The sequence below is a fragment of the Staurois parvus genome, unplaced genomic scaffold (assembly GCF_062004578.1).
Source record: "Staurois parvus isolate SC_StPar_1 unplaced genomic scaffold, SC_StPar_1.0 ptg000814l, whole genome shotgun sequence".
NCBI lineage: Eukaryota > Metazoa > Chordata > Amphibia > Anura > Ranidae > Staurois > Staurois parvus.
This window is the reverse complement of record NW_028318610.1, coordinates 652,930-679,254: the sequence shown is the minus strand read 5'-3', so window position 1 is coordinate 679,254 and position 26,325 is coordinate 652,930. Positions and strand designations below refer to the sequence as shown.

The 26,325-nt window shown below is 41.0% G+C and overlaps 1 protein-coding gene across 1 annotated transcript in view; it reads right to left on the bottom strand.

Annotated features, from left to right (window-relative positions):
• The window catches only part of IKZF1 (IKAROS family zinc finger 1), a 209,055-nt gene that overhangs the window by 163,988 nt on the left and 18,742 nt on the right, over positions 1-26,325 (bottom strand). Inside the window, exon 2 of the mRNA XM_089654932.1 lies at positions 4,079-4,132. Within this exon, the coding sequence (XP_089511058.1) occupies positions 4,079-4,132 (54 nt within the window). The remainder of the gene's footprint in view (positions 1-4,078; positions 4,133-26,325) is intronic.

The following is a 26,325-nucleotide window of genomic DNA, read 5'->3' as shown; positions in this document are numbered from 1 at the left end:
AGCGTGGAGATCTGATGGTCTTTGTGGAGAGGTTAGAAGATTTGACAACAGGAAGCAGGGCACAGGCACTCATGCATTAGAAATGATGGTGGTCCAGGTGTCTACAAAGGCTAATAGATGTCCCCCTGCTTTGGAAAGTGGGAGCATCCCCTCATGATGAAGAGGATTTGTTTTAAGGTTAGAAAGACTTTACAGCCTAGGATTTATAATTGAACTGAGTCCTTGCTTTCAGTCTGGAGTTATAGTCCTTGTAGAAATTAAGGCAATTCTGTTGGCTTTCAGAAGTAGAATACATTTTGGTGGGTGGGGGCTTAGGTTTCTTTTACTAAGGTAAAAACATACCTTTACTACCAGCGACTTTTTTTTATTAAGTTGTCAAGGGAAAACAAAGAGATGTTCTTCATCAAAGGGCATAAGGAGCAATCTCTTTTTACCCTGTTGTTCCCTAAACCCTCATTTTAGCCATAGAGTTCACAACATTTAAATAGACAGGAGACATATTCTGCAAACAAGACAATTTCTATTGTCCTATCCACATAATAGCATAATACAGCAGGCGTAAGCTGCAAATGATCCATAACTGACTAGTCAGTAAGGATATCATCAGGATTCTTAGATGTTTCATTAGCTGCCCCATCCCCTAGACCTGGCAAACTGCCATGAAAAGGACAGATTACTGGGCAAAGGCCTTCTGGGGAAAATAGGGATTTCCATAGAACTTGCTGATGGTATCCTGGTGACATTTCTACATATGAACAGAGCTGAGTAACACAGTATTTAATTATTCTACATGTTAACCTATTTAGGGAATAATTGGAGAAAACTGTGATATTGTATCATGCTCATACAAGGACAAACCCCATATAACACAGTTGTTGGCCCAGAGAGCATGCTGTAGCTAACAAGCACAGTAACTAAGTACATTATTATTATTATAGAGTATTTATAAAGCACCAATAGTTCGCTCAACGCTGTACATGTACTGTACATGAGAGTGCCCATGCGGAACCCAGTGAACATTTCACATTTCAGGCAATCTTGGCCCTTCCCACAGGCATACACCCTAGGGAGTCTTCAAGGATCAAGAACACACCAATGTCTTGGTCCTGGACCTGTAAAGAGTTTTGCAGCTAACACAACAGTACACTATGCATCTGGAGAGTGCCACAAGCAGAGCCCAATGCCCGAATACCCTTGCAACTCTGGTCTCCAAGGCAGCGCCAAAAATCAGTCGATCCAGATAGCTGCATAACGAGTCCCGCTCAGAAACATAAGGATGCATTTTGATAGATCTAGAAAAAGGGGTTTGCATTTTGCTGTAAATAATAAAGTCATCCATCAGCATGGGACACTAGCAAAAAGCTGAAGCATCATGGGAGTGGGAGGGGTTATACTTGCCTGGCTGACATTTTTTTGTTTGCTTCTAAAGGCAGCAGAAATGGGTTTTTTTAGTCATAATCATAATAAATAAAGAAAATAACAACAATAATGAAAAAAAGCACTATACATTCCTACTTTTGTAAATGGCTATAAATATGGGTTATGTCAGTATATGTTTCCCAAGCTGAGATGATAAACATCTGGAGAACATTTTATTCAGCATGGGTCTAAGCAAAAGTCACTTTTCCTCAGTTGTGGCTGGACATCATGGGGATAACTGGGATGGAACCCCAGCAAAGGTTGCATGAACTACAAGGCTAGGCTCCTGGTATAAGCAATGCACCTGACATATAACCCAGAGAAGAGGGACTTTGACTCGATTTGCTCTTTAAAGACCAATCCCACCTTAAATGTTAAGCTTAACTTTTCCCAGAGATGGGCTTTACTTCTGTATGGCAACCGGAAATTAAAAAATAAAACCATGGATACTTCTTAAATCTCTTAGGGAATCAAGGGTAAGATACTGTATCTCCAAGAACTTACTATATCCATTACAATGATGGTGCCTGCTGATGGATTATCTGTTTTGGGTGAAGCTAGCCTTTTAAATGAGCTTGGGCAAGACCTACATACAGTGGGGATCGAAAGTTTGGGCACCCCAGCTAAAAATTTGTATTAATGTGCATAAAGAAGCCAAGGAAAGATGGAAAAATCTCCAAAAGGCATCAAATTACAGATTAGACATTCTTATAATATGTCAACAAAAGTTAGATTTTATTTCCATCATTTACACTTTCAAAATAACAGAAAACAAAAAAATGGCTTCTGCAAAAGTTTGGGCACCCTGCAGAGTTAATATCTTGTACTGCCCCCTTTGGCAAGTATCACAGCTTGTAAACGCTTTTTGTAGCCAGCCAAGAGTCTTTCAATTCTTGTTTGAGGTATCTTTGCCCATTCTTCCTTACAAAAGTCTTCCAGTTCTTTGAGATTTCTGGGCTGTCTGTCACGCACTGCTCTTTTAAGGTCTATCCATAGATTTTCAATTATGTTGAGGTCAGGAGATTGTGAAGGCCATGGCAAAACCTTCAGTTTACGCCTCTTGATGTAATCCCCCGTGGATTTCGAGGTGTGTTTAGGATCATTATCCATTTGTAGAAGCCATCCTCTCTTTAACTTCAGCTTTTTCACAGATGGCATCAAGTTACCATCCAAAATTTGCTGAAATTTTATTGAATCCATTTTTCCTTCTACTCGTGAGATGTTCCCTGTGCCACTGGCTGCAACACAACCCCAAAGCATGATTGATCCAACCCCATGCTTAACAGTTGGACAGAGGTTCTTTTCATTCAATTCTGTGCCCCTTCTTCTCCAAACGTACCTTTGCTCATTCCGGCCAAAAAGTTCAATTTTTACCTCATCGGTCCACAGAACTTGTTTCCAAAATGCATCAGGCTTGTCTATATGTTCATTTGCAAAGTTCAAACGATGATTTTTGTGGTGAGGACGTAGAAGAAGTTTTCTTCTGATGACTCTTCCATGAAGACCATATTTGTACAAATATCTCTTTATAGTGGAATAGTGTACCACAACTCCAGTGTCTGCCAGATCTTTCTGGAGGGATTCTGCAGTCAAACGTGGGTTTTGAATTGTTTTTCTCACAATCCTGCTAGCTGTTCTGTCTGATATTTTTCTTGGTCTTCCAGATCTTGCTTTAACTTCCACTGTTCCTGATGACTGCCATTTCTTAATTACATTCCGAACAGAGGATATTGACATCTGAAAACGCTTTGCTATCTTCTTATAGCCTTCTCCAGCTGTGTGAGCGTCAACTATTTTCAGTTTCAGTTTTCTAGAAAACTGCTTAGAAGAACCCATGGTGCTGATTGTTGGGGCAAGGTCAGATGAGTCTGGGCATTTAAAACCTTTGAGAGTGACATCACCTGGTCTTCCCAGACGATGATTGAGAACAATCCATGACACTGGCAGGTCTCAGCTTGGCAAAGGGGGCAGTGCATGTTATAAATTCTGCAGGGTGCCCAAACTTTTGCAGATGCCATTTTTTTTTCTGTTATTTTGAAAGTGTAAATGATGGAAATAAAATCTAACTTTTGTTGACATATTATAAGAATGTCTAATCTATAATTTGATGCCTTCTGGAGATTTTTCCATCTTTCCTTGGCTTCTTTATGCACATTAATACAAATTTTTAGCTGGGGTGCCCAAACTTTCGATCCCCACTGTATAATTTTGTAACACTGGGAAGCTCAAGATAAAACAGAGACTAAGTGAAACTACTGATATTTATATAAAAGAAATTTTGATCTCCAATATTATTCCTAAGATTTTTTTTTAGAAGTAGCTCTCATTTTTAAAATGTAGCTTGCTAAATAATCTATAACTGTCAGTTCATCACTGAATAGTACTAATTATTTTTTTAAATCCTTCAAATTTTCCCATGCAAACATTTTACATCTTTGCAAAGGAGGTTGAAGTGGACCATGTTTTTTCTCATATCTATAGTGCAGGTTATACAGTATACTACGGAAGCAAAACCATGTACCATTCATTTTCTTCCATATACTTTACTCACTATAATCTTCCTTTTACAATAATATTTAGTAATATTCACAATGCCTTATTTTTCATATTATATATAATACTAAATTTCTTATTAGAATAGATTCTGTAGTGACCTCACCTGACATCTGGGTCATATCCTGCACCTCATCTGTTTCCATGTTTCTCTGATTATCTGTAAATTAGAATTTAAAGACTGTTAATACTTATTTAAAAGAACTAAAAACTAATAAGCACAATTATTAAAATATCCCCCTTTTTCTTTTTCTGCCTGTACCTGCCTAGGTATCAGACAGGAACAGACCTTGAGCCTTTCATACAGAAAAACAGAATTACAAAGATGTATAAAGAAATATCATTAGTAGCACAGGAGGACCAAATTTGTTATTTATTGTTAATTTTCTACTGCATAATAACCCAAAATGCAAACTGACTGCAACAAAATTAAGCAGAAAATTAAATGGCCTTGGGTCATTGTAGGCACAGAATTCATTCTCTCGGCTGATCCATACTTATGTTCCTTTTAATTTACTGAGCATGCATCGATGAACCTTGAGTCAGTTTGGTGACACGCGTACAATCAGCAATCAGAAACGAAAGCAATTTGCTGAAGAATGTCTCATTTGCCCAAGCAAGGCTGCATATCTGAGTAGGAGCCGTTGCTGGCTCCATTAATAATGAATACACCTCAAACAGTGGCAGATGGGTAAAACAGAAGCTATGGTCTTAAACGTATGTAGAGTCCCTAAGTAAGACCATACTGGCCCCCTTCTACTAGGGAGAAGTGAATCTCCCAAAATAGCAAAGCAAGCCCGGGAGAGAGAGACAAACTGACTTCCTGTTTAACTTAACAGATGGCTCCACAGCTTTGGAACAAATAATAGGAAACACTTGCCCCAGTGTTGCAACACATAATGTTCTGAGGACTGAGTTGCAAGAAATGGGAAACACCAGGGAAATAGAGGCTTAGGGGTAGCTGGCTAGAAAAAAAGCAAAGTTTTGACTTGGGTTGAAGATATAAGTGATGTTAATCTCAAGAGTCGTAAAGGCACATCTGGTGGCTAAAAAGGAAAGAGGGTTTGTGCTAGTTCCCAAATCAACTCAAGAAAAATGTTAAGCAAACTTTCTGAAATGTTCAATATTTATGAAGTAAAGTTGTGAATCTAGACTCACACATTTTACTATAAAATATAATGATATAGTAACCCAAGAATTTTCATTACAAATTAACACCTGCAGAATTCTAGCTCTATTGTTCTGTATTTGTCTATAAAAGAACAAACAAGGGCGCACTCTCATCGTGCATTACCGTGGTATACCACGTGTTTATTGAATAGACAAATGAATATATACTCACAAACCAACGATATTAAAAGCAGTGTAAAAAGCTCTGAGGAAGGGGGTTTAGCTCCCGAAACGTGTCAGCTCATACGCATCACAGACTTAGCACATGCAACTGTTTTTGTGGACCTTTTTACACTGCTTTTAACCATTAGCCGCCCGGCCTATAGCCGTTTGGCGGCCGCAAAAATGCATTACCTTTCCGGGTGCACGCCATCTGGCGTGCTCCCGCACATGTGCAGTTTGTGCGGTTGAAGAGCCGTGCAGCGGCGCGATCTGTCACCGGCCGTGTACCTCGGACACGGCTGATAACAGATCTGAGTACTGGCCCCCCTTGCTGGTACCATGTGACCTGCTGTGACCAATCACAGCAGGTCACATGACAGTTTTATACAATAGATGGCTTCATTCATGCCATCCATTGTATACTAGTGCCTAGCTGTGAATGGTCACAGCAGGTCACATGCACATGTCATGTGATTAGCTGTGGCCAAATCACAGCTAAGCAAAAAAGAAAAAAAACAAACAAAAAAAAAACCTGAATGAATCGATGTCATGCAGGTAAATGCTTGCTTATAGCCAAGTAATTCTTTGCTATAAGCAAATTGTGTAAAAAGAAAAAAAAATACTGATCACTTTCCCAAAGTAGTACAATGTTACTATAGTAACATTGTACTACTTTGGTCATAGTAAAATATGAAAAAAAAATCTTAACAAAAATAAAAAAAATTTAATAAAAAATTAAAAATAATAAAAAAATTTAAAAAAATAAAAAAAATATATATATTTTTTTTCATACTGTCACCAGTCAGTGTCCCTGTTCCCCGCCATGCCAGTTATATGATGACGCTGTACTGCACTGGTGACAGTATGTAAAAAACAAATAGTGAAAATATTTTTTTTAATTTTTTCATTTTCTGAAAAATTATGACAAAAAAAATACAACTTCAAAAAACTCGCCATGCCTCTTATGAAGTACGTCGGACTGTCTACTCTGCAAAAAGGGGTCATTTGGGGATATCTGTACTGTCCTGACATTTGGGGGATATCTGTACTGACCTGACATTCTTGGACCTCAAGAAATTAGATTGGCTGTCAGTACTTCAGGATTGATCAATTTTCAGATCTATATCATAGTTTGTGAACTCTATAACTTGTAGCAGAATACATCTTGGCCTAAATTTATGAAGAACAATTATTTATTTGCAAACTTTTACAACAGAAACAAAGAAAAACGTGTTTTTTTTTCAAAATTTTTGGTCTTTTTTTGTTAATTTAGCAAAAAATGAAAACCCCAGCGATGATTAAATACCACCAAAAGAAAGCTCTAGTTGTGTGAAGAAAATTATAAAATTTTAGTTTGGGTACAATGTTGTATGACCGCGCAATTGTCATTCAAAGTGTGAGAGTGCTGAAACGTAAAAAATGGCCTGGGCAAAAAGGTGTAAAATTGCCCGGTATTGAAATGGTTAATATCGTTGGTTTGTGAGTATATATTCATTTGTCTATTCAATAAACACGTGGTATACCACGGTAATGCATGATGAGAGTGCTCCCTTGTTTGTTCTTTTTTACCAGTGGTGAAATATCCCGATCTTTGAAGGGCAGCACCTCTTCGGTTGGCATCCTGTTAATTTTCTAGTTTGCATGAGGATTGGAGCGCTGGTTTCGTTTGTTTTATTTCGTTCTGTATTTGTCTCCTTTAGATGTGTTGTATGTATACAAATATACTTTGTCTGCATTATCCAGAGAAATGTATGATAAAAATGTGACTTTTTAGTGTGAATATGCAAGGAAGGTATGGGAGCTGCCCCCAATAAATGGGTTCTGAAAGGTGCAGACTTTGGGGCTGCTCATGCCAACGGCCATGGAAAAACATGCTGTTTGAGAGTTCATACTTTTCAACTTTTGCTTGCTGAATGCTTGTCCCTGGTCAGTGTTTCACAGAATTACAGGAATCACAGGATTCACAGAAAACACAGGTTCTGGCGTCTTTACCTCTAAATACTATGTCAGAGAGGGTTTGCATGTCTTAGGGCCACACAAAGTATGCCTTACTTTTTCCTCAACATTGGTATTTAAACTGGCACACCTGAGGGGTTAAAACGCACCATCTGGGAACATAATTTGCAGGTAAACAGGAATAAAAAGTCTTTTTTTTTTTTGCCATAAATCATTTTCATTAGTAACAGCTACCAAGATGTATTCTTCTTAATTTTATAGAGGTGGAATAGACCACAGTCCTGCTTAGGTCTTTGGATCTCATAACACCAAAAACACGTTGGAGATGTGAGTCAGTGGAAAGAAGCAGCCTACATATTTTTGGTTGAACCAGAAGTGCAAAGCTTTTGCATGCAAGTGCAGACCATATCTCAGACGTTTACAGAGTTTCTAAAACCAAAGAAACACTTTTTTTCCTCTATCATAAACAATTGAGTCCTGTCTGTGATACTTTTTTGATTTGCAATAACATACAATTTTGAGGACAAGCTTTCGGGGAATGTCCCCTTCTTCAGGTCCAAGCAGGACCTGAAGAAGGGGACATACCCTGAAAGCTTGTCCTCAAAATTGTATGTTAGTGCAAATAAAAAAAGTATCACAGGCAGTACTCAGTTGTTTCTGTCGCAAATGCACTAATACGGCTACAATCACCTCAAGCAAAATGGAAGTTTCCTCATAAAACCAAGCAGCAGAAAACGTTCATCTTACTTTTTAACATTAACGCTGCATAATGCTGCCTTCTTACATCATGGGGACCAACACTAACACCCTCCATGAAAACGTGTTCTTGGTTCTGTTGGATTGTGGTTCATGGAAAAGTTCACCCACAAGTTATTCCCTTATTTCTTTTGACACTTCCTACTTACGCTGTGCTTGTGAACCATGATTGCCTTTGTCTTGCCTTTGACCTCCTTGCCCTCAAATTTGTCTTAAATAAAGATTGTTCTGGATTCACATTATTGCACTGCAATACCATACACATTAACATGTGTTCTGCTCAAATGGAAATGTACTGTTCTTTGTAATGTGTTGCAGCAAAATGCGTTACCTATGTAGGTGCATTGGAGTGCCATTAACAGTGAAAGCCACGGCGTCGCACAAACGCGCATAATGCACCAACCACTGTTCAAGTAATCAGTGGGAGCTCTAGGGATGGTGAGTCTGACTCACTGGCTGAATGGATGAGGGTTCCCATGCACTTAGGTGGCTGTATAGGGGGGGGGGAGATGTGGTATTATCACAGTGCCATAATTTCCCCTCCACGTAAAGCCAGAAAAGTGCCACTTCCCCTCACTGATGCCCCTGCAGCCTGCCTGGGATGTAGTTCTGCAGCACTCTGGAGGGGGTTGTAGTTGCAGTATGTGTTCATAGAATGTCTATGATTTGGGGATTAGTTTATCACAATGACAACAATAATATGGGGCTTGTTTTATCCCACCGACACAGAAGACATGGGACATATTTTATCCCAAAGACACTGATAATATGGGGCTTATTTTATCCCACCGACACTCACGATATGGGGTTTATTTTATCCCACCGACACTCACGATATGGGGCTTATTTTATCCCACCGCCACTCACGTTATGGGGTTTATTTTATCCCACTGACACTCACAATATGGGGCCTATTTTATCTCACTGTCAGTCACAATATGGGTCTTATTTTATCCAACTGACAGTCACAATCTGGGGCTTATTTTATCCCACTGACACTCACGATATGGGGCTTATTTTATCCCACTGACACTCATGATATGGGGCCTATTTTATCTCACTGTCAGTCACAATATGGGTCTTATTTTATCCAACTGACAGTCACAATCTGGGGCTTATTTTATCCCACTGACACTCACGATATGGGGCTTATTTTATCCCACTGACACTCATGATATGGGGCTTATTTTATCACACTGATGATATGAGACTTATTTTATCCAACTGACAGTCACAATATGGACTTATTTGATCCCACCTACACTCACGATATGGAGCTTATATTATCCCACTGACACTGATAAAATTTTATCCCACTGATAGCTAATGTACTAGCTACAGGTACAGGTACAAGAGAGTGCTATCACCTTTAAATAGTTCTTAGTGATTAGAGCAGGCATGTCCAAAGTCCGGCCCGCGGGCCATTTACGGCCCGGGGGTCGGTTTAATACGGTCCTCCAACAGCCCTCCCTGCTCTGTGTAATGTGGCCCTCCCACGGCCCTCCCTTCTATGGCAGACAGTCTTCTGCTTGAGAGCAGAGGGCAGTGCGCATGCCTGACTGCGGCGCGTTCTCCCTGGTCTGTGTAAATGCGGCTGTCGCACGGCCCTCCCTTCTGTGGCAGACAGTCTTCTGCTTGAGAGCAGTGCGCATGCGTGACTGCGCCGCGCTGGGAGCGACAGAGGGCGGTGACATCAGGGCCGGGCTTCCAGCGTGAAGTGTGTTTCTCTTCCCCTCCCGGCTGCCGAGCAGAGACTTCAGCTCCACCTACCTTTTTCACCATTCACATTAGTGCAGGTAAGTTTTTTTAAAATTTATTTTCAATACATTGTGAAAACTCAGCTGTCAGTTGATCTTAATGTTATGAAATGAAAAGTATGTCGTTTGCAATTAACTTGGCATAAAATAATTTATTTGCATTTAATTGTAATGGTTCAAAGAATGTTCGGAAAAATGTTCGGCCCTCCACCATGTTCACTTCATCCAATCTGGCCCTCTTTGAAAAAAGTTTGGACACCCCCGGATTAGAGATTATATAAAAAATGTGCTATTCCAAATGTTAACCAAAACTGTAAAAAGCAATCATTAGTGATCAGAAAGCCGTATAATGCAAAGAAACCCAACACCATCCACAGGCCAATGAAGTCTGTCAAAGTCTGTAAATTACTGTGCATGAAGAAATAAGAGGAGGAACATTAAAAAAAAATACCATTTAGTTAGTATAAATAACAACATGATATACAGTACTAACGGCTGTTTGAATGGCTTGCTTGTGTCTGCCAGGGCTTGTTTACACTGGCGGCAACCCTTGCTGCTCCTGTTCAAGGGACAGGCGGCTGGGAGGTGATCTGTTACCTCCTCACTGCAAGTTTTAGCCCTGAAAAGCCAGCACCACCACACAATTCACCAGAACAGGTCACATTTGGTGGCTTCTCAGGGAACACAAAGGACGTCTTATTTTTTATGCAGCCATTAAGAAAGGCATGTGTACAATCTCACCCCAAGGTTAAGAGGGGTGGTTGTTGGACAGTAAAATCATGGCTCAACTGCCTATTTTTACCACAACCCAGCTGCATGTGTGAAAGAGACCTCAGACATCTTGGAACTCAGGAAGAAGAAATAGACTAAGACAAAACAAATCACACAAAGCTGTCACAAAGCCACAGTTACAACTTCAGTGGTAGTGAAGGGCAAGTGTCGAATGTGAAATTGATATAAATTGTAAGTGGCATGTACTTGGAAGCAAGCTGCATTCACCTATCAAAACATGTCCAAAGCCCTTCAACAAAAGCCCTAAATCTACTGAGCATCACCATAAAGAAAAAGATATTGTAAAATAATAGACAATAGGATTCTGGGATACTCGGATGGCGCACAAATGGTGTTTTCAAATGCTACAGATCAGAGCATGCTCAGTCTCTTTACCCTTCAACTGTTTCACATAATCACCTTGTTATATACAGTGGGCATAGAAAAGAATCGCCCCCCTTTAAAATAATCACATGAAATGAAGACACACACAGTTTTTGTTTTATCCAGCCGTATTTACTCAGTACAACTTATAACATCCAATTGAAAGATATAACACCAACATGTCAGAAAAAAAAAATCAAAGAAAGTTTTTGAAAGAAAGAGTGTTGGGAAAAGGATCACCTCTTGTGTCAGTATTTTGTTGAACCACCTTTTGTTTAATTCCAGCCTTTAGTCTGTTGGGATATGTCTCGGCTAAATTTGCACATCTAGACATTTTTTATATTTGCCCACTTTTCTTTGCAGAACTGCTCAAGTTCAGTTCAATTTGATGGTAACTGTGTACTGCAGTCTTCAAGTCCTGCCACAGATTTTCAATGGGTTTGAAGTCTGGGCTCTGACTAGATCATGCAAAGACACTCATCTTTTTCTCCTTCAACCACTGTGTGGTAATTTTTTTCTGTGTGCTTTGGGTCATTGTTATGTTGGAAGGTAAACCGGCAGCAGATGCCCCATCCATTTTTCCTTCTATCCTGACAAGTGCTCCAGTCCCTGCTGCAGAGAAACACCCTCATAACAGGATATTACCACCGCCATGCTTTACTATAGGCATGGTGTTATTTGGATGGTGAGCTGTACTGGATTTCCACCAGATATACTATTTAGGGATGAGGCCAAATAATTTAATTTTAGCCTCATATGACCATAACACCTTTTTCCATGTGGCCTCAGAATCTTCAAGGTGTGTTTTGGCAAAGCTCAGTTGTGACTGAGGCCTTTCTTAAGGAATGTTTTTTTTTTCTTGCAATCCTCCCATACAAGCCATATTTGTGGAGATATTGTTGTCACATGCACACATTGACCACTCTTTGGCAAAAATTCCTGCCACAGGCTATCCCCACTTCAGTCGATCCTGAATACGGCTACCAGACTCATTCACCTTTCCAACCGCTCCGTCTCCGCCACCCCCCTCTGCCAATCCCTCCACTGGCTTCCGATTGCGCAACGGATCAAATTCAAAATCCTAACACTGACATACAAAGCCGTCCACCATACTGCCCCGAACTACATCACTGACCTAATATCCAAGTACCACCCAACACGCACACTCCGCTCCTCACAAGACCTCCTTCTCTCTAGTTCCCTGGTCTCCTCCTCCCATGCCCGCCTCCAGGACTTCTCCAGGGTGTCACCCATCCTCTGGAATTCCCTGCCCCAACCCATCAGACTATCACCTACTCTTCTCTCCTTTAGGTGCACCCTGAAAACCCACCTCTTCAGGGAAGCCTACCCCACCCCCTGCTAACTTGCCGACCTCCTCCACTCTTCCTACCACTCCATCCCCCACAGCTATCTCCTCCTGTGCCACCATCCCCTCCCTCCTAGATTGTAAGCTCCAAAGAGCAGGGCCCTCGATCCCCTCATGTTTTGCATTGTATTGTATTGTTATTGTTCTGTCACATGTTCTGTCCCCCTTTGTACAGCGATGAGCGAACTATCGGCGCTTTATAAATACTGTATAATAATAACTGCTTCAGAGTTGCTGTAGGCCTCTTGGTAGCGTCTCTGACCAGTTTCCTCCTGGCTCTTTCCTCCAGTATGGAGCGACGTCCAAGGATCCAAGGAGGGTCTGTGTTGTTCCAAACACCTTCCACTTCTTAATAATAGACTTCTTTGTTCTTCTAGGCATTGATAAAGCCTTTGAAATGTTTCTGTATCCATCTCCTGAATTGTACCTGTCCACAACTTTATCCCAGAGATTTTTTGACAGTTCCTTACCACCCACAGTGGATTGTTTGCTTCAGTTGCACCGCCAAGGATCGAAATGCTCCAGGAAAGCTCTTTTCATGCTGAGATAATCAAAATGACCACAGCTGAAAGTCAAAAGGCTTTGTGTGCCATTGAGAAGGTGATTAGCTACACCTGATTGAGTTTAACCACTTGCCCTCCTGAGGATTTACCCCCCTTAATGACCACGCCTCTTTTTGCTACTCGGCGCTGCACTAATTCAACTGATAATTGCGCGGTCATGCAATGCTGCACCCAAACGAAATTTACGTCCTTTTTTTCACACAAATAGAGCTTTCTTTTGGTGGTATTTGATCATCTGTGCACTTTTTATATTTCATGCTATAAACAAAAAAAGACCAAATATTTTGAAGAAAAACGATATTTTTTACTTTCAGCTATAAAAAATATATAGTAAACTCAAAGTTAGTTATAAATTTAGGCCAAAATGTACTCTGCTCCATGTTTTTGGTAAAAAAAACCCCAATAAGTGTATATTGATTGCTTTGTGTGAATGTTATAGCGTCTACAAACTATGGTCTAGATACTGCAATTTACGCCATTTTTTTGCTATACAGCGCTGCGCTAGTTTAACGGACAATTGCGCGGTCATGCAATACGGTACATAAATAAAATTTATGTCCTTTTTTCACACAAATAGAGCTTTCTTTCGTTGGTATTTGATCGCCTGTGCGGTTTTTATTTTTTTGCGCTATAAAAAAAAAGGCTGACAATTTTGAGAAAAAAAAAACAATATTTTGGACTTTTTGTTATAAAACATGTCCAGTAAAAAAAATTTAAAAATCAAATTTCGTCATAAATTTCGGCCAAAATGTATTCTGCGACATGTCTTTGCTAAAAAAAAACCCCAATACGTGTAAATTAATTGGTTTACGTGAAAGTTATAGCGTTTACAAATGGCGGGAAAGATACAGGGATTTTTAATTTTTTTTTATACTACTAATGGCGGCGATCAGCGAGTTATGGCGGCGATCAGGGACTTATGGCAGAGATCAGTGACTTATGGCGGCGATCAGCGACTTATGGCAGCGATCAGCAACTTATGGTGGGACTGCGGCGGACATTCTGACACTGGGGGGGAACTGACTTGGGGTCACTGACATCCCCAGTGACACCAATACAGTGATCAGTGCAAAAAAAAAAAACCACTGACACTGTACTAATGGCACTAGGGAGGCAGTGGTTAACTTTTTTATTTACTAAAAGGGTTAACTGTGTGAGGGGAGTGTTTTACTAGAGGGTGGGGGTGTGTACTGCATGGGGACAGGCTGATCGGGAGAGATAAACTCTTCTCTCCGGCTCAGAATGTCAGGAGCTGTCAGGGAACTGACAGAAAGCAGAGCTACCGCAGCCCTGCTCTCTGTCAGTGATTGCCGCTAATCGGCGGGACACAGCCGGTAACGACCGTCTGTGACCCAGCGACTGACATACGCGGCCGTGATTGGCGGGACAGGTAGGGCGGTGGCGCACCTCGCGCGCGCCCCCTACCTGTTTTGCAAACACACGTTTTAAAACGTGGTTTTGCCCAGCCGTGAAGCCCTGCCGCCGTATTTCTACAGTGGCGGGGCAGCATGTGGCTAAAAGTAATTTTTAGGAGGGGGTGATCCTTTTTCCAACTCAGTGATTCTGTTTTTGAATTAAATGTTTTTTGACATGTTGGTGTTATATCTTTCACTTGAATGTTATAGGTTGCACTGGGTACAACACATTAACATAATACAGAGAACAATGGAAACGTGTCTGTTTTAATATTACTGCTTCAAGGAGCTTTAACTGACTTCAGGGCAGCAAAGTTGTTTTGTGGCTGAAAAGCACCTATTCTATTTTAATGTGAGTGAAGTGACTATGCTTGAACTATTATAATACCTGGCAGACAGACTATCAATGAGAAGAAAAAGTCCCAGTTTTTTGAAACGATAAATACAACTGCCTTTATTACATCTCATGGAATATAATAAAAACAAACCACAAGCTCTACTATCCTGCAAAGTTCATTTTTTTTGCTTTTGTAATACAGCTAAAGATGCCGCCGGGGCAGTTTTTCATCCTATTTTTAAGTTGTGGCTTTGAATTGTTATGGAATGGAGATTGCCACATGCTGCAGCATTGAGTTGCCCTGATTCTTCCTTCTTCTCTGATTATGGGGTTATGGTTATGGCAACCTTCTATCAAAGGTTTCTCGCATACGTATCTGGCTTGATGACAGGCTGTAAGATTCATTTTCTGGATGAATCTTAGAAAACAACTGGACCAAGGAAGTACTGGGCATAAGAACAGATCATCTTAGAAAGGTTGAAAACAGCAAAAAAGCATTAAAAATGTGAGAAGGAAAAGCACATAGACATTTATTTATATTAGGTACTGATACAGTGCCATCACTTTACATATATATTCTACATTCACATCAGTCCCTAACTCTCAAGGGGTGTACAATCTAACTCACATTCATACATACACATACTAGGGCCAATTTAGACAGGAGACAATTCACCTACAAGCATGTCTTTGGAGTGTGGGAGGAAACCGGAGTACCCAAAGGAAACCCACGCAGGCACAGGGAGAACATGCGAACGTGCCTTGGTTGAGATTCAAACCAACAACTCTAGTACTGCCAGGCAGAAGTGATAACCATTTAGCCACTGTGCTGCCCTACTGCCTACTCTGATGACATTTGGTAAGAGGGGTGTGCAAATTCGAAGGTATATTCAAAAAAGCCTAAAATGTTTGTCAAAAGTATGGTGATTCATACAAGGCATCAAATATCTACCCAAAATTGTGGTCCTGCAAAAAAGCCATCTCGTAAGAACTGTCAAAGGCAAGCCTTTATTTCTCTGCAACTTAATGGATGGATTTCTATATTTCTTACAGTAATGGAAGCCATTGATTCCAAGGTCTCACAACGACAGAGAACTCTGTCCTTCCAGGGACAGGCCACCACCATGATTTGCTGCATCCTTTTCTTAAGTCTCTGATGAGACCAAACTTTGCAAACTGAACCCATTGCCTTCTATGATGAAAAGGAAACAGTTACCAGTTATGAAAAAAAATGTTTGTCCGCTAACTCAACAATTTAACCACTTCCAGTCCGGACACTTTTACCCCCTTCCTGTCCAGGGCAATTTTCAGCTTTCAGCGCTATCACACTTTGAATGTCAATTGCGCGGTCATGCAACACTGTACCCATTTGAATTTTTTACCATTTTTTTGAGACAGATAAAGCTTTATTTTGGTGGTATTTATTCACCACTGGGATTTTTATTTTTTTTGCTATGTAAATGAAAAAGTCCAAAAATTTTGAAAAAAGTGTTTTTCTTATAAAATTTTGCAAATAAATAATATTTCATCATAAATCTTGGCCAAAATTTATTCCGTTATCTTTTTAGGTAAAAAAAACAAAATAAGCCAAATTAGTTTATAACCAAAAATTATAATTTTTAAACATTTTTTTTAATTTTTTTTTTTATATTATTATTTATTTATTTATTCTTTATATACTGTCACCCTAGCAGTACAGAGTCACCATGGTGACACTGTACTACTTGTGGGGGGTGATGAAGATTTTTTTTTTTTTTTTACAGTGATTGCTTTTACACCATATAGGATGTAAAAGCAATAATTTCTCTTTCTCTCTGTCTGCATTCTTGCAGCCATTGAGAACTACTGAGTGAGCTGTGATTGGTCACAGCTTGTCACATGGTACAAGCCTGTTGTGAATAGCCTTGTACCATGTGACCTCTGTGATCATTCACAGATTTCACACGTAGTAAGCAATGATGTCACAAGTGACATCTTGCTTACTACTTTGCATGTGATCACTGATTGGCGAATCAGTGATCACCTGATTGGGACATCGTACAGAGGTCACAGCGGGCACCGGATCGCGGTGCTGCGCACTCCCAGGGAGCGCACACAGCTAGAAATAGCGGGTGCCATTTATGAACGGCAACCCGCCCCTGGAGTGCCACCGTCCTGCCGTTTATAAACAGCAGGCGGACGGCAAGTGGTTAAATTAAAAATACTAATTATTTACAAAGCCATCCGCAACTCGGGAACAGCTACATCACAAGCCTAGTCTCAAAATTCCAACCAAATCTTTCTCTTTGTTCCTCCTAAGACCTCCTGCTCCCTACCTCCCTTGTCTCCTCCTCCCATGCTCGCCTTCAAGACTTTACCCAAGCCCTATGGAACTCCCTATTCCATTCTGTCCTACTATCTGCTACTCTGTCTATTTTTTGGTTATCCCTGAAAACTCCTCTCTACACAGAATACTATTCTGCCCCCACCTAACAACTGTACTTTTATTTTCTCCATCAGTTCATCCCCCACAGCTATTACCTTTTGTATCACTTGACTTTCTGTATTAGATTCAGGGTGGATAAAAATCAATGATTTTTTAAAAAAAAATCAAAAAAATCGTTTTTTTTTTAATTTAAATCGGATTTTTTAAAATAAAATGCTTTTTGAGGAAAATATATTACCATCCAAAGATTATTCCATCATGAAATAAAGACTAGTTTTTTAATTAAGTAGAATAAGGCTGTATATGTTTAATGTTTTAGGTAAATAAATTCCATGAATCCATTCACAATGTCACGCTCTTCCAGAGGTTTCTGTAAGATTATTGGGCAGTTTCTCTGCCTACAAGATATTATCACAGATGATTGGTTTACTTTTGCAGTTCTCAAAACTGAATTTGACTCAGCGGAGATCACATGCCTCTTCTTCACAGCAAAAACGTTATAACATGAACAGAGTTAAGAAAAAGACCTTCATCCTAACTTCTACAAACCTATGAATACAGAATCAGCCCCTTCAGTGCGAAGTTTCAAGAAGTTCAGTGAATAGAATAGAAACAATATTTTTCTGATTGTTTGGAGTGGAATAGATCTGCACAAGAAGAAAGTGAAACTAAGTGTGAGGAGGAGGGGGCTGACAGTGTGAGGAGGGAGGGGCTGACAGTGTGAGGAGGGAGGGGCCGACAGTGTGAGGAGGAAGGGGCTGACAGTGTGAGGAGGGAGGGGCCGACAGTGCGAGGAGGGAGGGGCCGACAGTGCGAGGAGGGAGGGGCCGACAGTGTGAGGAGGGAGGGGCTGACAGTGTGAGGAGGGAGGGGCCGACAGTCTAAGTTTCTTCAAATATATATATTTTGTTTAGCCAAATTAGTTACCAAACATGGATGTTTAAGCAAATCACATATGCTGGAATGTTATTGTTTTAGTTGAATAAATCTATTTAAATTGTTATTATTACGGTAATGATTATTTTTCTCCTTCCTAAGTACAACAGAAAAGTTGTCCAAATATGAATGATTAACCTATTAAACTGGGGATAAAAAAACTAATATGAAAAGTTGTTATTCTAAAAATCTTCATCTACTTGCATATTAAAGTTATACCAGCAAGAATTAGTCTTTATGTAGAAAACTAGGATTTACATCAAGCCTTACTGACTAGTGATTTAAATCGCGATTTAAATCGTGATTTAAATCAGTTTGATTTAAATCAAATCCACCCTGATTAGATTGTAAGCTCTAATGACAAGGGCCCTCTGATTCCTACTGTATTGAATTGTATTGTAACTACTGCCTGCCCTCGTGTTATAAAGCGCTGCGCAAAGTGTTGGCGTTATATAAATCCTGTATAATAATAGTAGAGACTTTAAAAAAATGATTATAGATAGCTAGCTGTGATACACCAATGAAGTAACTAGTGGGATATAAAGAGTTTCTATTAAAGGTGAAAACAACCACGACAAGCATGTGACACATTGTAAAATATCTAGGCAACTAGATGACATATTGTTTGTATGGCAAAAAAGGAACATTAACTATCCATGTGTTTGCTGCACCCATCCAACAGCTGAGTTTAGGAGGAAGTTATGCTGACTTCCAGAGCCCCTTAGAAAAGAATAGACAGATGTATCTGACTCACCACCATTGAACTGGTCAGACATCTGCTTCTCCAAGGCTTTAATATGATATCAAAAGATGTGCCTAAATAAGACATGACCAAGCAAGCTGATTTAGGTTTTGGTAGGCTTTATTAACCTGATTGGAGAGCTCAGTATCAGTCCATCTATATGGTATGAAGGTATCTGCGATCTTTTCATGAAGTTGCTTGCATTAAGAACCTAGTAGACTAGGAGAGGGACTAGCAGCACAAGGAGCTAAACAGACTAAACAAGGAACATGCTGACAGGAGGAGAGATCAGAGGGGTGCATTCATCAGTTTGCTGTGGCATCTTCACTGTCCAGTCACAATCTGGAGGCAGGAGGTAATCTACCTGTGTTGTCTGACTGCAGCAGAGAATGGATTGATCACCAACCTGGCTTTGTTGTCTCACAGGACAGGGCTGTTTAACCACTAGCCTACAGGGCACTTATACCCCTTCCTGCCCAGGCCAATTTCTAGCTTTCAGCATTGTTGCACTTTGAATGACAATTGCGCGGTCATGCAACATTGTACCCATATGAAATTTTTATCATTTTTTTGTGACAGATAGAGCTTTATTTTGGTGGTATTTAATCACCTCTGGGATTTTTATTTTTTCTTATACAAACCAAAAACCACTGAAAATTAAAAAAAAACGTTTTTCTTAGTTTTTGTTATACAATTTTGTAAATAAGTGATTTTTCTCCTTCACTGATGTGCTCTAATGAGGCTGCAGTGATGGGCACCGATAGGCTGCACTGATGGACACTGATAGGTGGCACTGATGAGGAGGCACTGGTAGGTGGCACTGATGGGCATTGATAGGCATCACTGATGGGCACTGAAAGGCAGCATTCATATATGGCACTGAGAGGCGGCACTGACTGGCACTGTTAGGTGGCACTGACGGGCACTGATGCACACTGGTAGATGGCACTGACTGGAAATGATAGGTGGCACTGACTGGCACTGATTGGTGGCACGGATTGGCAGCACTGATATGTGGCACTGACTGGCATTGATAGGTGGAACTGACTGGCACTGATGGGTGACACTGAAAGGCAGCTCAGATGGGCACTGATATGTGGCATTGATGTGCACTGGTAGGCACTGGTATGTGGCATTGATGAGGCACTGATGGGCACTGGCAGGTGGCATGGATGAGCACTGACACAAGGCACTGATGGACACTGACAGGTGGCACTGCTGGGGCTACACAGATCATCAGGGCACACTGATGATCAGTGTACATGTCCCCTCTGAGGGATGCCGATTACGGGCTCTCCTCTCCTCTGTCAGCGTGACAGCTCGTGAGGAGAGAAATGCCGATAACTGGCATTTCCCTGTTTACATGTGATCAGCTGTGATTGGACACAGCTTCTCACATGACCGAGCCGACATCTTCCGAGGGACATCTTCCGAGGGACACAACGCACCATCGATCGCCACGCTGCACGCTCCCGGATCCACTCATGCGCGGTTAGAATGGGACTACGTCGTATGATGTCCTACCAGAACGAGAGAACCGCCTTGCGCACGTCATTGTACTATATGGCGGGCGGGAGGCGGTTAAATTTCAGAACTGACATTCCCAGGTCTTCCCAAAATGGCCAGGAAACTCACCACACATATTCTGACAGCGGCTAGAAGAAGCATTCCTATGTGCTGGGTATCCTCTATACCTCCTTCGATGCCAACAGGTGGCCCTGTGCTGCTTCATCCAGAGTGGGGGTATTCTAATACTAATATATGAAGTATGTTACTGCCCAAATCACCAGGTGAAAACAGAGGGGGGGGAGCCTAAAAAAAAAAGAAAACTAATGCAGCCACCACATCTAATGATTGGTAAGCTGCAATATATTACATTTTTGGTTTTGGATTTAAAGTCCCTTTAATGTGTACTTGCAGAGTTTCAGCAATATAGCAGTGTCAAGGCTGGGGCCACATCACACAGGTATCTGACATACTTCCAGGTGAAGGTTTGCAAGAGAGTTAAAATTGGAGTCCCCATCAGCTGGACTGCAAAGTGTTCTAGTTTTTCACTTGGAGGGTGCCATTTCTGAAATGATTCTTCTAGCAATAGTAGCATATTTCTGGAGCCCATCTCTGAGCAAACAGTAAAAAGAACACCCAATGAAGGATCCCAACATCTGAACATGTAAGAATAGAAAAAAACTTGGGACCGACACATCATGTGACAGCAGATTTAGGTGAACAAAAGGACATATGCATGGGGTTTTTTGTTAGTGATGTCAACAATTATTTAGAGGGGATGGGGGCAAGAAGGTTTAGGGGAGGCAGTCCAGAGTTTCATTTTAACCACATGCCGCCCAGCCACTGTAGAAATACGTTGGCAGGGCGGCACGGCTGGGAAAAACCACGTTTTAAAACGTGTGTTTGCAAAACAGGTAGGGGGCGCGCGAGGCGCGCCGCCGCCCTACCTGTCCCGCCGATCTCGGCTGCGGATGTCAGTTGCCAGGTCACAGCCGGTCGTTACCGGCTATGTCCCGCCGATTAGCGGCAATCACTGACAGAGAGCACAGCTGCAGTAGCTGTGCTTTCTGTCAGTTCCCTGTCAGCTCCTGACAGGCTGAATGGGACAGAAGAGTTTATCTCTCCGGATCAGTGTGTCTCCGTGCAGTACACACCCCCGCCCCCTAGTAAAAAAAATCCCCTCACACAGTTAACCCTTTCAGTGAATAATATAGTTAACCCCTTCCTCCCCAGTGCCATTAGTACAGTGTCAGTGTTTTTTTTTTTGCACTGATCACTGTATTGGTGTCACTGGGGATGTCAGTGACCCCAAGTCAGTTCCCCCCAGTGTCAGAATGTCCGCCATAGTCCCGCAGTCCCGCCATAAGTCGCTGATCGCTGCCATTATTAGTATAAAAAAAACTAAAAATCCCAGTATCTTTCCCGCCATTTGTAAACGCTATAACTTTCACGTAAACCAAGTAATTTACACGTATTGGGTTTTTTTTTAGCAAAGACATGTCGCAGAATGCATTTTGGCAGAAACTTATGACAAAATTTGATTTTTACATTTTTTTTACTGGACATGTTTTATAGCAAAAAGTCCAAAATATTGTTTTTTTCCTCAAAATTGTCAGCCTTTTTTTTTATAAAAACAAAAAACACACAGGCAATCAAATACCACCAAAAGAAAGCTCAATTTGTGGGGAAAAAAAGGAGGTAAATTTCATTTATCTACCATATTGCATGACTGCGCAATTGTCCGTTAAACTTGCGCAGCGCTGTATAGCAGAAAAATGGCGTAAATTGCAGTATCTATACCATAGTTTGTAGACGCTATAACTTTCACACAAAGCAATCAATATACACTTATTGGGATTTTTTTTACCAAAAACATGGAGCAGAATACATTTTGGCCTAAATTTATAACCAACTTTGAGTTTACTATATATTTTTTATAGCTGAAAGTAAAAAATATCATGTTTCTTCAACATTTTTGTTTTTTTTTTTGTTTATAGCGTGAAAAATAAAAAGCGCACAGGTGATCAAATACCACCGAAAGAAAGCTCTATTGGTGTGAAAAAAAGGACGTAAATTTCGTTTGGGTGCAGCATTGCATGACCGCGCAATTATCAGTTGAATTAGTGCAGCGCCGAGTAGCAAAAAGAGGCCTGGTCATTAAGGGGGGTAAATCCTCTGGAGGGCAAGTGGTTAAGGAAACATACTTGTGTGATTCATTAAATAAGTAGGAAACCGTTTCTCCTTCTTAGTAGTGGAAAGCTACAGGAATCTCTTGTAGTTATTTAGCATCACCCTTTGTCTCTTTCACCATTTACAAAGGTATCTGACCTTTCATAAACAGAAAAATAGCTAAAACTGTAACTGGTATATCACATTTGTACTTGCAGTGAGATGACAAAGTCCCTACTAAAGCCAAATCTCATTAGTAACAATGATAGCTTGTTGTATCCCTGTACAACTGATAAAAACACATTAATGAGAAATGTACCAAGCCATGTCCCCATTTGTGTTGTGATACCTTAGTGCTTGTATGATCAACTGAAAGACATTTGTAGATATTAAAAACAGGGTATAAAAAAAGACAAAGCAAACCTTAAAGTGATTCTAAAGGCTTTTTTTTTTTAAATAACAAAGATGTCTATACTTGCCTGCTGTGTGCAGTGCTTTTGCACAGAGAAGCCCAGATCCTCCTCTTCTCAGGTCCCCTGCTCCTGGCCCTTCCCTCCTGTCGGGTATCCCCACAGCAAGCAGCTTGCTATGGGGGCACCTGCTGCTCCAGGTGTCCATTCACACATGCAGTTGTGGCTTAGCCCTGCCCCCTCTCTCTTCTCACTGGCAGTGATTGACAGCAGCGGGAGACAATGGCTCTCATTTCTATCTCAATGAGGAGAGGGAGTCCCGGGATAGCCGAGACTCCAGTGCACATCGCTGGATCGAAAAGGGGGCTTAGGTGAGTATTAGGGGGGGCTGGGGGGATGCTGCACGGAGAAGGTTTTTTACCTTTGTGCATAGAATGCATGGAGGCAAGAAACCTTGAGCCTTTAAAACCACTTTAAAGTGACTGTAAACCCTCACCTTGTAAAACAACCCAATCGGTTTAAAATAAAAATAAAAGGTAAAACGATTAAATTCTGCAATTTCATGGCAATAACCACAACCAATTTAGGTAACTGTCCCAAATAAAAGTGTCCATTGTGGCAACAAAAGGGAAAAAAGTCACAATATGCTTGCTTGTGCAGCAGCTTTGATAAAATTGGTCACAGATGTTACTGTGTTTAAAATACGCTCAATCAAACTTAGTTTAGCACAAAGATATAGACACATACATAAATTACAAGTATGCATAACAATTCTGCAATGCCAATGGCTCTCGCTGCTGTCTCAGCCAATGAGGAGACAGAGTCCCTGGATAGAGAGGGGCTTAGGTGAGTACTAGGGGATAAAACACCTTGAGCCTTTACAACCACTTTAAAGAGAAAATGAGACTAAGGGGTAATCAAGCCTGATTAGAGTAAGCTAAGGGTTAATAGGGAGTTAAACTGAGGAACATTTTATTTAAAAAAAAATAACTTTTCAGGTGGCTTAAATTGACACAATGTGCAGATCTAAATTCATTCCTTTGATCTGCAGTTGAATAACCAGAATGATAGAAAAGTAACAATTTGTTACATTGTATCTTTCTATATTGGCATCTGGAACAGTGCTGTATATACAATGAAGGGAATAAGTATTTGATCCCCTGCTGCTTTTGAATGTTTGCCCCTCACAAAGAAATGATCAGTCTAAAAATCGAATGGTAGGTGTATTGTAACATAGAGACAGAATAGCAACAACAAATTCAAAAGAAATTCATGTCTAAGAAATTATACACTGATTTGCATGTTCATCAGGGAAATAAGTATTTGATCCCCTATCATTCAGCAGGATTTCTGGCTACCAGGTGTCTTTCATACAGGTAACAAACTGAGATTAGAAGCAATCTCTTAAAGGGACTGCTGCTAATCTCATTTTGTTACCTGTATAAAAGACAACTGTACACAGGAGCAATCAAACAATCAGATTCCAAACTCTCCACCATGGCAAAGACCAAAGAGCTGTCCAAGAATGTTAGGGACAAGATTGTAGACCTACACAAGGCTAGACCAAATAATCGCCAAGCAGCTTGGAGAGAAGGTAACAACAGTTGGTGCAATCATTCGCAAATGGAAAAAACACAAAACAAGTGTCAGTCTCCCTAGGTCTGGTGCACCATGCAAGATCTAACCTCGTGGAGTGTCAATGATCATGACAACAGTGAGGAATCATCCCAGAACTACACGTCAGGATCTTGTCAATAATGTTCAGGCAGCTGGGACCACAGTCACCAAGAAAACAATTGGTAACACACTACGCCGACAAGGATTGAAATCCTGCAGTGCCCGCAAGGTCCCTCTGCTCAAGAAAGCACATGTCCAGGCCCATCTGAAGTTTGCCACTGAACATCTGAATGATGTAGAGGAGGACTGGTGGGAAGTGTTGTGGTCAGATGAGGCCAAAATCAAGCTCTTTGGCATCAACTCAGCTCGCCGTGTTTGGAGGAGGAGGAATGCTGCCTATGACCCCAAGAACACCATCACAACTGTCAAACATGGTGGTGGAAACATTCTGCTTTGGGGGTGTTTTTCTGCTAAGGGGACAGGACAACTGTTCCACATCAAAGGGACAATGGACGGGGCAATGTACCGTCAAATGTTGGGTGAGAACCTTCTTCCCTCAGCCAGGGCATTGAAAATGGGTTGTGGATGGGTGTTCCAGCATGACAATGACCCAAAACACACGGCTAAGGCAACAAAGGAGTGGCTCAAGAAGAAGCACATTAAGGTCCTGGAGTGGCCTAGCCAGTCTCAAGACCTTAATCTGATTGAAAATCTGTGGAGGGAGCTGAAAGTTCAAGTTGCCAAATGTAAGCCACCAAACCTTAATGACTTGGAGAGGATCTGCCAAGAGGAGTGGGCCACAATCGCTCCTGAGATGTGTGCAAACCTGGTGGCCAACTACAGGAAACATCTGACCTCTGTGATTGCCAACAAGGGATTTGCCACCAAGTACTAAGTCATGTTTTGTGAAGGGGATCAAATACTTATTTCCCTCATGAACATGCAGATCAGTGCATCATTTGTTAGACATGCATTTCTTTTGAATTTTTTGTTGCTATTCTGTCTCTCAGTGTTACACCGAACATTCGATTTTCAGACTGATCATTTCTTTGTGAATGGGCAAACATTCAAAATCAGCCGGGGATCAAATACTTATTTCCTTCATTGTAAACACTGATACAGACTGCTTTTTTTGACAGCTACAGCTGCAGACACCTTCTCTGAGTATACAGTACTGCTGGCTTTGATTAATTACTGTATACTGGGAGGGGTGTGCCAGAAGCAGGGCAGAGAGGTTGGATGTGCTACACATGTCCTCTGTGTACAATGATGACCTTTTTTGGGAGTGTGTAGCATGCCAAAAGTCTGTAACTAGATAAACAAGAGTTCCACAGTTCCACACTTTTTACCTGTGGTCCTAGTTGGGGCCATGGCAAAACATATGTGGCTAAAACTTCTCAGAGGTAGCTAGCCTAACCTGCCACTTGCTGATACCTATGAAATCTCTACAAGTACCACAGGTATACCTCTTGGCACACAAATTTCATCCTGCACTCACAGATTAGAGGTAGGTATCTCCACTCCCCTCACACATTGAGTGTGCTGTTACCACACCCTGCCCAATTCTCTTCTATTTTCTGCACCCCTCTTCAACACAGAGCTCAGACACCCAGACAGTCAACAGCCCCTTTTCACTTTCAGACACTTTCACCTGCTAATAAACTGTATTCTGTATTAAAAAAAACTATAAGCTGACCCCACTCTAGGAACCAGTGCATACCCACCACCAGGAATGGTTTCCCTCGCTTCTAGCTTTTAGCTGGCTACAAGTCATGTCATTGTAAAGTGGGCCTGTTCCTCATTTATAGCCCTACTGCTTATATGGCCCTTGATGTTTCTAGCATGTTTTTTTTAAATGTCTATGCCATGTAGTTTTCAACAAATTTTATTAATTCTACAAATTTTTGTCAC